The sequence below is a fragment of the Poecilia formosa genome, unplaced genomic scaffold (genome assembly GCF_000485575.1).
Source record: "Poecilia formosa unplaced genomic scaffold, Poecilia_formosa-5.1.2 Scaffold213, whole genome shotgun sequence".
Lineage (NCBI taxonomy): Eukaryota > Metazoa > Chordata > Actinopteri > Cyprinodontiformes > Poeciliidae > Poecilia > Poecilia formosa.
Genome location: NW_006800152.1, coordinates 586,841 through 598,553, shown reverse-complemented (window position 1 = coordinate 598,553; position 11,713 = coordinate 586,841). Strand labels below are relative to the sequence as shown.

The following is an 11,713-nucleotide window of genomic DNA, read 5'->3' as shown; positions in this document are numbered from 1 at the left end:
GCTCAAACAGATCCCAGGTACAACATCAGACATCTCAGTCCAGAAATGTGCAGTTCTAGGCACCGCCAAGATACTGGAGGAACCCTCAAGCTCCCAGGCCTCTGGTACAGGACCCGAGCTCAGAGGATGAGAGAGAGAGACCACCCGCGGAGGGAGAGAGGGATATATATATGAAATATATATATATATATTCCTTACCAAGATAAGGAATATATATTTTCCTTATCTGCCACATTTATTTTCTTTATAATACCCTTTTGTTGCCCTTTCTACTTTGTTCTCTCCTCCACCACTCCCTCAGATCTTCCCTCCATCAGTCTCTCTCTCTCTGTCCAGTGATCTCATTTCCAGGATGTGTGCGATGTTTAAAGTCACACGTGCGTTTCCAGTCAGCGGGAGGCGGTGGAGAGCAGGGCAGGCAGCTGCGACGGGATCCACCCTGATGCCACCTTGTGCTCATTCCTCTGTCATGTTGCTGGCCGGCGGATGACGTGGTGACATCATGTGGGCTGTGTGAGCTGAATGCAGGATCAGAGAGGCTAACAGTTTTCAACTGGGATCGGCTACAGTCGCTCTCCTAAAAGCCTTAATGTCTTAAGTTTGGATGGCAAAAAAGAAAGTATTTGGCTACATATACCAAATGAAAAGACATCTAACTTTTAGTTTCTTACTGTTGTTTTAGGTCAGTTGGAATTATTTTCTGTTTGCTAAATGGGTTAATGGTTAGAACACCCACAACTTGTCCATCGGACTGAGATCAGGAGGCAAAACCTTAACTCTGTTGTTCTTAAGCCACTTTGTAACCACTTTGGCTGGATGTAGAGGTTTACTGTCCGTTTAGACCAATCTGTGCCCACAGTTTAACTTCTTGACTGATGTCTTTAGATGCTGCTTCTAGAGATGCAAATCTTTAAACGCCCAGCAATTTGATTCCGATTCTTTGGATCACGATTCGACTCAGAAACAACGTAGATCTGACAGAGACAGGCATCTTTCCAAATCAAGTCCAATAAGCTGGGCTTCTGTTTTTAATAAATTTGCAGTCAAAAACGTTTTTTTCACATTACCATAGATGGAGTATTTGTGTGTAGGATTTTAGGGAAAGAGATTAAGTGATTATATAAAAAAAAGAGTGAGGGAAAAGCTGGGAAGTTGAATTCAGCTTTATACAGAAAAAAAGAAAACCCGTTAGACAAAAAAAAAAAAAACATTTCAGAGTGGAGGCTTGAGGTTTGACCCTAAACATTCAGCCACAGCCACAATGGAAAAGCATATTGATGTGCTGGAATGGTCCAGTCAAAGTTCAGGCCTAAATATAATTAGGAATCAAAATTAGGAAACAAAATTGGGATGTTGGGAAAATTGAAGATTGTGTCTCAATTTGTTGTAAAAGTGCACACCCAGCTGTAATTAAACAATATTTTAAGGCAGCCATATGAATTTTTAGATATTGTTGTTTTCTTTACAGGTATAGTTTAATTTGTTCCAGGATGTAAAATTCTGTCTCATCCGTCCCCAAAGATTTCCATTTCTTCCTTTTACTTACCATCTGTACCTAAATAATTTATACCCTCACATGCCTCCAAGCCCAGTCTCCTGCTGAGACACACACACACTGCTCCTTATTTCCCACACTACCACCCTTCTGCTCAGTTCACACACACACACACACAGTCCCACCCTCCTGCACCATGCAATAAAACACCCACCCTGCGGTACGACACAAAGAGCCGATGACCCTCCCTCCGCCGACCTCCTCTGATCTCCCATTGGCCGACAGGCCTGGATGCTGGCAGCGCCGCCGACCAATGAGGCGTCTCCAAGGTGATGTCATTTAGTCAGCGTTGATGCTGTTGCTGATGCTGTTGCCCGGCGCCTGCATCCACAGACCCAGACCTGGGGGGGTAACTACAGTCGTCCATCCACCTCCAGGATCAAGAGACTGCAGCCACAGGAAGGGGGGTAAGTCTGCACATCTGCACACATCTGGGGCCCAGTCTGGGGTTCTGATAGGGAAGTCAGATCGTTTGACCGAGGGTCCGCGTCTTTGAGAGTGGAAAGGCGTAAAGAGGTGATGGAGTGGGGGAACAGATTCATCATGCGGGGGGAGTAGAGAAGGTAAGAAAGGCGAAGAACAGCACTGTAACCTTTGTCATTTATTATTGATCTATAACGAGGCAGCCTGTCCTTACAGAGAGGGGGATGGGAGAGGGGCGCATCGGCTGAAAGACTGGAAAAAACTGTCAAAAGTTCCACTACAGGGACATTTCCCTGTAGAAATTCTTTACGAGAATCTTCATGCATCTAAAATACACTTATGGAAGCAAAAAAGTACCAAAAAACAGTTTGCTAACCGACATTTAATTTTATGAAGATGCATCCCATTGGATGCAGTTGAGATGTTCGATATTTATTTAGTTATTTTTTGGTCATTTTTAACCCTTCCATACACAAGTCAAAAAAAAAAAAAACACACAATGCTGAAAGAAAAAAACAAACAAACAAAACAAGACAAAACAGAAAGTACGGAAATTGATAAATTCTTAAATTCTTGCCAATGGTAAGAACACAAAGTGCAGACTGAAAAAGGTGTAGAGAGAAGTACAAGCCAGTCATTCCTTCACTTTGTTAAAAAAATTTTTTAAAAAGCAGCCGATTTCCTGCATATTTCTCTAAAACGTATCTCCAAAGAATTCCAGCAAAGTCCGTAGATAGACTGGCAAAAGAAATCATAATCAAACCTCGTTGGATTAGTTTAGCAAGTAATTTTTATACAATTTCTTCTACGTAAAGAGTAAAGAACACAGTTTGAACTCCTCATGTTGTTGGGCTTAAGACACGTGGACACTTCTCAAGTTATAACAATGATGTTTAGTTCCCCAAAAAATGATTCTTCCTTGTTTGGAACAGTGTCCAGATATGCAATAATAACTTGGACGTAAAAATAAAACAAATGGGAAAGAAAAGTTGATGTTTTTTGAAGGTGTAGGTTCAGGATTCAGGGGTGTGGCATTGTCTTATGAAGAAACTTTCCCTCAATAGCTGTTACCATGATTTTTATCCAGGTATGTTGGGTCAGGCATGGGATTTTAATCAGATTATCTTATATTTTCAGCTAAAGATCATATTTTTCTATTTGGAAATGATAACAGCATAGTAAAAAGGGGAAACCCCGCCCATCTACAGCGGGCATCTCCTCCATTGTTTTTAATAATTAATGAAATGGGACGTGTTGAACTTTAACTTGTCACATTTTGGTTTAGTTTTTATTTGTATGCATCTTTTAGCAGACATTTTCAGAGTGAATTCCTGCCTTCCTCCATTGTGTGCCTTTTAGAAGCTGCTCTCTTTCTCTGTGTCAGGGGCGACACACAGAGCGCCTTGACTCCAGCAGGAAGCAGTGCATTGATCTGCAACCTGGGTGGTTTCACAGGATCAGATGCTGATGTGTGTTCATGTGTGTGGGTGTGCGTGCGTGTGTGTGTGCATGTCCGTGTGTGTGTGTGTGTGTGTGCATTCCAACAGTGCAGCAAACCTCCACGTTTACTGCCTGATTAGTATGTGTGTACAGGGCTGTCCTTGTGTGTGTGTCTGTCCCACTGGGAGCCATGACAGGCGGGTCATGTAAGGGTGTGCCTGCAGCATGTTCACTCTCCTACTTGGTGGTCATTCTACTACTTATGTCCTTCTGCAAAGCTGATTTTTAAGGCCAAGGCAATTTATATTCCTTTGCTGAAATAGTGGATGCAGAATAAGTTAGCTAGCCTAGCTAATTAACAGAGCTAAGCCTTTAAAGATAAGGCCAACAGAACCAACTACTATGTTAGCTCTGTTACTTGGGTAAGTTAAAGCCAAACTAACTGAGCAGCTAAGACATTAGCTAAAAATGCTCAAGCAACACAGTTTCAGTCAGAATTGATGAAGATTTTCCACAATCTTGTATGATTTTGTCTTTCGAAAGCTGTGCAGAAACTTATTTGGGGGTTTGACTACAATGGAACCCGTCACAACAAAACTGTCAGCAACACCAACGTCTTTTTAAGATCGTTAATACCTGATAGTTTGTGTGTTGCACATTCAATGGTGAGCCCAATTTAAATTGTCATTTCAATTTACTTCAATTCAAATTAAATAAAATTTTGTGCATCCTATGATCCCAAAAATAATTCATATCAAGACATTACATTCAAGTGTGACCACTCCTTGAAATTTGAACCTTAGATGATCAAATGTGGTCGTTAGAAAACCATGAAATAGCCCCTTAATTTAGCGCCATTCAAAAACATCTTATGAATCCTAACTTTAGCATCATTTTTGGCTAACAGTCAGCTAGCGAGCATATTCTCAGTGCTTACAAAGTGTCTGATTGTATTCAGTCTTTACTGAAAACTGCCAGATTGTAGATTTATAAGTTGTGGAGGCTCCTTTATTATTTTTCGGAGGAGCACTTATGATACTCCTACACCCACAAGCAGCAGAAACTATTAAGACTGTCGACAAAGCTACCAGGGCTATCATTTTTATTTTTACGACTGGTGCTATAGTCAAACGGGCAGAATCTTAAACTTTTTATTTTCAATGAGCCAATAAAAAACCGGGCTAATCGTGTTAAAAATAGCATGAAGCCTTAACTCGTAACTCTGTTAAAACAATAATGGATAAGTGGCTTTAAACTGGGTCACTCAAAAGAAAAACTGAAGATACCTGTAAAAAGAAAAAGAAGCCATGACTTACATGATCGGAGGAAGCCAAGTTTGGGTAAGGGTTGCGCACAACCATTCAATTCTTTTGAACGTCAATTTCAAGTTAGCCCGTCCGTGAGTATTTGTTAAATGGGTTAAGTTTGAGAAACACTCCTCTAACACTTTACCATGTGTTTCTTTAAACCCCATAAAATAACTAGTGCAACTCAACCACAGTATTGCCAGTGAAATGTGATTTACTGGAGCAAATTATTCTCCTAATTAAACCAACTTTAGTGGAACAGTTGGGTTTCTGGCAGGCACTGCCTGTAGTGGGTGTTTGATTAAAAAAAGCCCATGTCGGTTGATTAAATCTGTTGTTTTCTGTGTTGAGAGTCTAATTCTGCTGCATCACGCATGATAGAAAAAAAGAAGCTTGTACAGAAATTATATTAGCTCTAGGAATTCAAAATAATTCCTTTATTGTGTCTGTTTACATGAGAAAGGAGAAGCTGTGCAGGACATGACTAGATTTTCCATTTTTATCAAGTAAGATTTTTAACTAACAATACTTTTCTTTTGCTGAAGTATTTGAAAAGAAGTGAGAGAAACAAGCTTAAAGAGACAGATTTATATTTTCTTTCATAAATCTGAAAGATTGTACAACAGTGGATGGCACCATCTGACATTTCTAACGACAAAGTAATAGCAGGCGGCTATGAAATCTGATTGGGCAATTTGATGCTTTGCTGCCTCTTTGACTTGCTACACACGTTACTGCCCTATTTATGAAAACTAAGAAGAATTGAATAGAATTACATTTTGCCTTTCCAGGGAAGTAATCATGCCACACTGCAGCTTCAAGGTACTTTTCAGGCAGATGGTAAAACAGTTTGGTGGCACACTTTGTTATTCATCCCATCCTCTGACTTATTTGCATCTTCAGACCTACAGCTTCATCTGCTGCTTGTCTCATGCCTGTGATTCATTGATTCAGGACACAGCAGGGTGGGGAGAGAACATGTCCCTCTAGCCCCTGGAAATATGTTTAACCTGCTGTTAGTTTAATAGGATGTTGGGACTTTACTGTGAAGCCTGATAAGCATGGAAAGTTCAATGCTGGATCAAGGGAAAGCAACACCAAGCTATATGAGAACACAATCTCACTGGCTAAAACAAGCACACTTTAACTTCTGAAACGTTCCTAATTACCAATTAATCAAAAACTCCGAATTTGTAGTCGAGTTTACACCAAGACTGTTCAGTGAAACCCTCTTGTATCAGTTTTTAGTCCCTGCATTGTCTTCCAAGCAAATGTTGTAGCCTAGTTCAAAGTTCTTCTCATTGTGGTTGGTTAAATGGGTTATGTGGTGCTCAACCTGAAAAGGATTAGAAATGGCTTTGTAACCTTTTCCAGACAGATACAGGTTAGAAGCTGTGTTTCCACTGACAATATGATTTTGTAATTTGACATTTTGAAAATAAATGTGCTTAATGGAAACTCGGAAAATTTGAAAAAAAAAACAAAAACACGTTTTTCAATAAAATGTTTGGTGTTAGGGTGAGGGTTTTTTTAGATGTCTTGAAATCGGTCTATTTCATAAAATTGCAATAGTTACACTTTTATTCACATCACACAAGTCACATGATCAACAACAAGATGTTACTACTGTTGCAAACTACAAAGATGACAGGAAGTAGTTGGAGGATGATGACAAGGTCATGTTTTTTAATGACTTATTGTGTGAACAAACTTATTCACCTGTGATTTTAATTGTGTTTCTTACTTAATGGAAAGACAGCAATTGTGAAATTGTTTATTTTCTCAAAATTAGAGGAGCACTGACAAAGTTTTGCACACATTTGAAATGGAAAGACAGCGACAACCTCGTTTCTCATTAGGCCTTGAATTTTTTAAGGCGGGGTATGATGATTGTAGCCTACCATAAGCTGGCAGATAAGTTCTACTTAAGTCATTTCATTATGTGATGCATCCGGCAGTAATCCGCTGTAGGTGTGGCTAGAGAAATTGTGCTCAGCTTTACAAAAGGTCTGGTTATTCCCAATAAATTTATAATTTAACATTGCTCATAATTGTGTTTTCACATAGGACCATCTTTTGAAAACTGCTTTAAATATTTACTCAGGTTCTTTTGCTCTCTTTTTCTCTATTAAAATCAGTTTGATGATCTGAAGCACAAAAACAAAACAGCATAGAAATGTCAGAAAGGTCTAATTGGTTGACATAGGTCATCACCAACTTGAAGTTTCTGCCTCGTCTTTTGTCAGATACGTAGCTCTCCATTTACAAGAAAAATTTGCAAAGTTACAATCCAAGAACAACAGATGAACTGCCTAATCCGAACACAGGAAGCTAACCTGTCTGTGACCCCGGCCTCACTTCCTCCACCATTGAACGTTTTTGCCTAATGCCTGCAGGTCAGTTTGGCAAGACGAAGATAAAGGGAAAGTATATGACCGACAGAGACAAAACCTAAAGCTGCATAACAGCACTAGGACAATGCGGAGCTTTAAAGGGACTGCTCCGTAGATTGTTTAATCCTGTCCTCTCTCGTTGTGTCTCAGATTCATTGCGTGACCTTTTGAGGTTGCCTCATTAAAGCCTTCCCGTGTCTCTGTGTCTGCGTGTGTCCCCTGGCAGAGTGAGACGGAGCTTTGGTTTCCCCGGAGAGTTACATCCGCAGTGACAAGATGACTCTGGCAGGTAAATGCAGACGCAGCAGAAACTCATTTCACCTCATCGCTCCCTCACACATTCGTCCTGCCTATCGGAGGTACACCGGTCAGTGGCAGTGACTAATCGCTGTCGCCGCAACGCAGGACTGCATCATCACTTCTTTAAATGCTTGCTCATGATCCAATTTAAGTAAACCGGTCTTTGTGTGTATCTGTGTCCTCAGCCTATAAAGAGAAGGTCAAAGAGCTCCCCCTGGTGTCTCTGTTCTGCTCCTGCCTGAACCCACAGACTGCAGAGAACTCCCCTTACAAAGCAGAAGGTAAAAACCGTTTATTCTATGGTAATCTTAAAAAAAGTAAATCCAGGAAAAATGTACTTCTTACTTAGCGCTACGATGATCATATCTTGCTACAAATGTCACTATTTGATCAATTATTCTAACACAATGTCATCAAACGGCAAAAGATGCGGTGGACCTGGGCTGGTGCGTCATGAAAGACGTGGAGGTGATCGAGCTGAACAAGCGGACATCGGGCCAGGCCTTTGAGGTCATCCTCAAGCCGCCATCCTTTGATGGCCTGCCAGAACTCAACACCTCCATGCCGCAGCGCCGCGACCCTTCCCTGGAGGAAATTCAAAAGAAGCTGGAGGCAGCTGAGGAGAGACGAAAGGTGAGGGGCAGAAAGGGAATGGCATCATGGCCGCCTCTGACCAATCTGGTCCAGCACTCCTTAGGGTTTGAGGTGCAGGCTATGACCAGTTCATGTCTAACCTGCAGGCAGCAGAGTGTAGTTTTCCATTCCACTTGGCCTTTTAAATCTTATGGCTCATGTGGCCATAACATTTAAAAAGGGGAGAAAAAGAATTTTAAATTGATAGTAAAAATCTATTTAAATGTTAATGAAGTCTCTAATTCTCAACAACTAAAATTTGCCACTAGGCCTGCAGCTACAACTAATTTTACTGGACAATATATAGTTCCAGAAATTATTGCGATAAACAATACTGTTGTTTTGAAACAATCTTCATGTGATATGGCACATGAAGATTGTGCCATATGTAGCGATGTAAGATCGCTCTCAAAGCGATCTTACATCGCTTTGAGAGCGATGTAAGATCGCTCTCAAAGACTAATAAACTGTAATTTTGTAATGAACACTCCCCTTGTGGGGTGTTCGTGGAAGACATTTCAAATGTCCAAAATAAAACACACACAAAAAAGTATCCAGTAGAATAAATACAGATAAATATAACTTCCAGACAAGATTCAAATAATTTGACAAAAATGCAAGAAAACTGATTCAGGAAAATTACCATCTGGTTACCACCTTCTTATTAGTTAAACATTTAAAGGGTCCATTCATGGTTTTTAAAGATTCTAGACTCAAGATACCTTGGGTGGGGTGAAAAGAAAGAGGGAAATAGAACTACAAAGACAACCATGCAATGATACAAACACAATGGAAGAGACATTTTTGTCCATCGACAGAATGATTCGGTTTGTAGAAGCAACAAGTATAATGGGAAATTACTGTGAAGACTTCTGTCTCCCTCTAGTGCCAGGAAGCTGAGCTACTGAAGCACTTGGCAGAGAAGAGGGAACACGAGCGTGAGGTGATCCAGAAGGCCTTTGAGGAGAACAACAACTTCATCAAGAACGCCAAGGAGAAGCTGGAGCAGAAGATGGAGGCCAACAAGGAAAACAGGGAGGCCCTGTTGGCGGCCATGCTTGAGAGGCTGCAGGAGAAGGTAGGATCCAGCAGGCCACGGTCTGACCAAATGTATGTACTTCCAAGCAGAGACGAATCCCTAAATGGAAATCTGTATTTTATTTCTGTCTACATTTTTTCCCCATGAAACAAAGAATCGGATCCGAAGAAATGTGAAGCATTCTTGATCAAAACAAGAGGGAAACGAGATCACAGCAGGGTCTGATGTTTTTCCACCAAGAATTTTGAATGTTTTTGGAAAGCCTGCAGCCTGTTGTGGATTTCTACACGCTCTTTGAAGCTTCATCCAGTCATTTGGCTTCACACATTTTCTGCTTGTTGTTCTAACGTGGTTGATGCTCTGACTAAACTGAGTTTCCATTGAAAAAGCAATATTTGCCAAATTCATGTTGCTTTTCAGCACAAGGTTCAAATTGACTTTAGTTTTGCCTGAACACTAAATCTGAAAGAAGCTTTTCTTAAAAATAAATAAATAAATAAATAAATAAATCTGTCTAGCTTCTGGATTTAATTCTGGACTTCCAGTGTATCACACGGCAAATGTTTGACTTAAAAAAAAAAAGTTCTCACTCTTTCAGTCTGCTTTCTAAATTATACATGTATTTATGAGAAAAAGATGAACATTAAGGAAATGCCAAAGTTTACGTCAGTAACTTGATTACCACTTGGTAATCAAAACAAACCTCTCAACTCCCACAAGCATGTGGTTTATTTAGAGCAGTGGGAAAGTATTGAGTTGCTCTAAATGACTAAGCGGTGATCACAGATCAACGCTGTTACTCAAAATCTGAACTTTTCCATTTTTATATCTTTAGCCATGTGGCGTCTGACAAGCGGCATTTAAAATGAATAATAACTCCTACACTGCATTTAATCATGTTTAATTTTAAATACAGTTACTGTGTGCTGTTCAGGGATACAAATCACATTTCTTTATGGGACTGGTGTCCTAAAGAAGCATGTTATAAATGGGTAAGAGTGAGGCTTAGATTTTTCCGTATGAGCAGTGCCGTTTAAGATTTGAGAGGGGCAAAATACTGAATCAGAAATGAATGCTGATAATGTCTTAAAATGTAAATGCAACCATAGAGCAGACTTGCCATTACTTTTAAAAATTATTCAGAGGCGTGGATCTATAATCATCAATGTTGGATGAGGGGGAAAAAAAAGTGTAGTTTTTTTTGTTCCTCAGGTGAATTTAATGTCCGTTTCTATCCTCACAACTGTTACCGTTGAAGGAAGCTGTGCTTTCACTGTGATCCAACTCATTACTGCAAATGATTTAATGAATGGTAATGACTTGTTTTTTCCCTCATTTGGTGTCTGTCTTTGTCCAACAGGATAAGCACGCAGAGGAAGTCAGGAAGAACAAGGAGATGAAGGAGGAGGCCTGCCGATAGATCTGACAAAGTCGAGAAGAGAGACACGAAAGGGAACAAAAGAAGCGCAAAAAAAGAGAAAAAAAGGACTTAACGGTGACTTCAATGAGCTTTTAAGAAAGGCTTTTAAATTTGATGTGTGCTGTAAGACTTCTTATGCTGTACAAAGTTTAGCCAATGCTTGATGTAGATTTCTCTCGTTCTTTCTCTAAGGAAAACTGGATGGGGGTAGGCTGGGTGGGTGGTTAGGTGACAACATTAACACAGACAAGTATTCAACAGCTATGATTTCTTCTTTGTTGCAGAATGAAGCAAAATCTAATTGCAGCTCTTTCTTCGTAGTTTGTCAGAAAAGAGAAAATTAAACTCGCCTCAGTTTATTTTCTCTCATTACCGTGTGTTGGTTTTGCAGCAATACAAACAGAAAGATGAATTATCTCCGAGACTACAACTCTGAAACACGGAGCTGTAATTTGAATTGTTAGCTCTGAAACATGAGTGCATTGACGTTCTACAAACTGGCCTTGGAAAAACAAAACAAAACAAAACAAAAAGAAAATCCCTGGAGCCTTGCTCCAACACAACAAATAGAAAACCAAAAGCTGTTTATGGTTAAGACTCACCAAAAAGTATGAAATTTCTTTTTTCTCTTCCAATGTTGTTTGTGAAATAGGGCGTGGAAAAAAAAGCTTAATAAGTAAAGAGTTCATCTGCCATTACCAGGCTCTGTGAAATGTTTGTGTAGTGTAGTATCACATTCATTTAAGTCTCTTCAACTTAGAGCACTGATTGCACTCTTTTTTTCATTAAGCACAACTCAAAAGCACACATGCATACCAGAGTTCTCATATACAGTGAAGCTGAAAAGACAAAGGAAAAGGCAAAGCAGTGATTAATGTCAGTTCACAATTTGCTACGATTCCACGGGTTAAACGGCAAAGTCAGTCTACTTGTCTCTGTGCTCTTATTGTTTCTTTTTCATTTTGAAGGTGAACTGAAACCAAAATAGAATATGCAGGAGATTGAAATGTGCCCGAACAACTGAGTCATACTGACTTTATCCTGGCTTGACTTAAAACGTCTAAATGTTTGTACTGTAACTGGGGGAGGAAATGGGGTGGCTTTGGACTTGCTGTAACCTTGTGCTGATGTGTATCTGGAAGGAGGGTCTGATTGTATTCATTTGGCATGATTAGTAAAGAAAGAAAAACGTACATAAATTCA

At 39.9% G+C, this 11,713-nt stretch overlaps 1 protein-coding gene across 3 annotated transcripts; it reads left to right on the top strand.

The window, feature by feature from the left end:
• Nucleotides 1–1,834: 1,834 nt before the first annotated feature.
• LOC103148820 (stathmin-4-like) lies at nucleotides 1,835–11,709 on the top strand. 3 transcript variants are annotated; one of them, XM_016679508.1, is made up of 7 exons: nucleotides 1,838–1,962; nucleotides 7,345–7,407; nucleotides 7,604–7,699; nucleotides 7,846–8,051; nucleotides 8,938–9,129; nucleotides 9,245–9,309; nucleotides 10,451–11,709. In XM_016679508.1, exons 2-6 carry the CDS (start codon nucleotides 7,395–7,397, stop codon nucleotides 9,275–9,277), a joined length of 540 nt encoding a protein of 179 aa, XP_016534994.1. In that variant the 5' UTR covers nucleotides 1,838–1,962; nucleotides 7,345–7,394; the 3' UTR covers nucleotides 9,278–9,309; nucleotides 10,451–11,709. The 3 variants fall into 3 exon arrangements, with proteins under 3 accessions (XP_007567826.1, XP_016534994.1, XP_007567827.1); XM_007567765.2 differs by lacking the exon at nucleotides 9,245–9,309 and having other exon boundaries at nucleotides 1,843–1,962; XM_007567764.2 differs by lacking the exons at nucleotides 9,245–9,309; nucleotides 10,451–11,709 and having other exon boundaries at nucleotides 1,835–1,962; nucleotides 8,938–9,238.
• The last annotated feature ends 4 nt before the right edge of the window (nucleotides 11,710–11,713 follow it).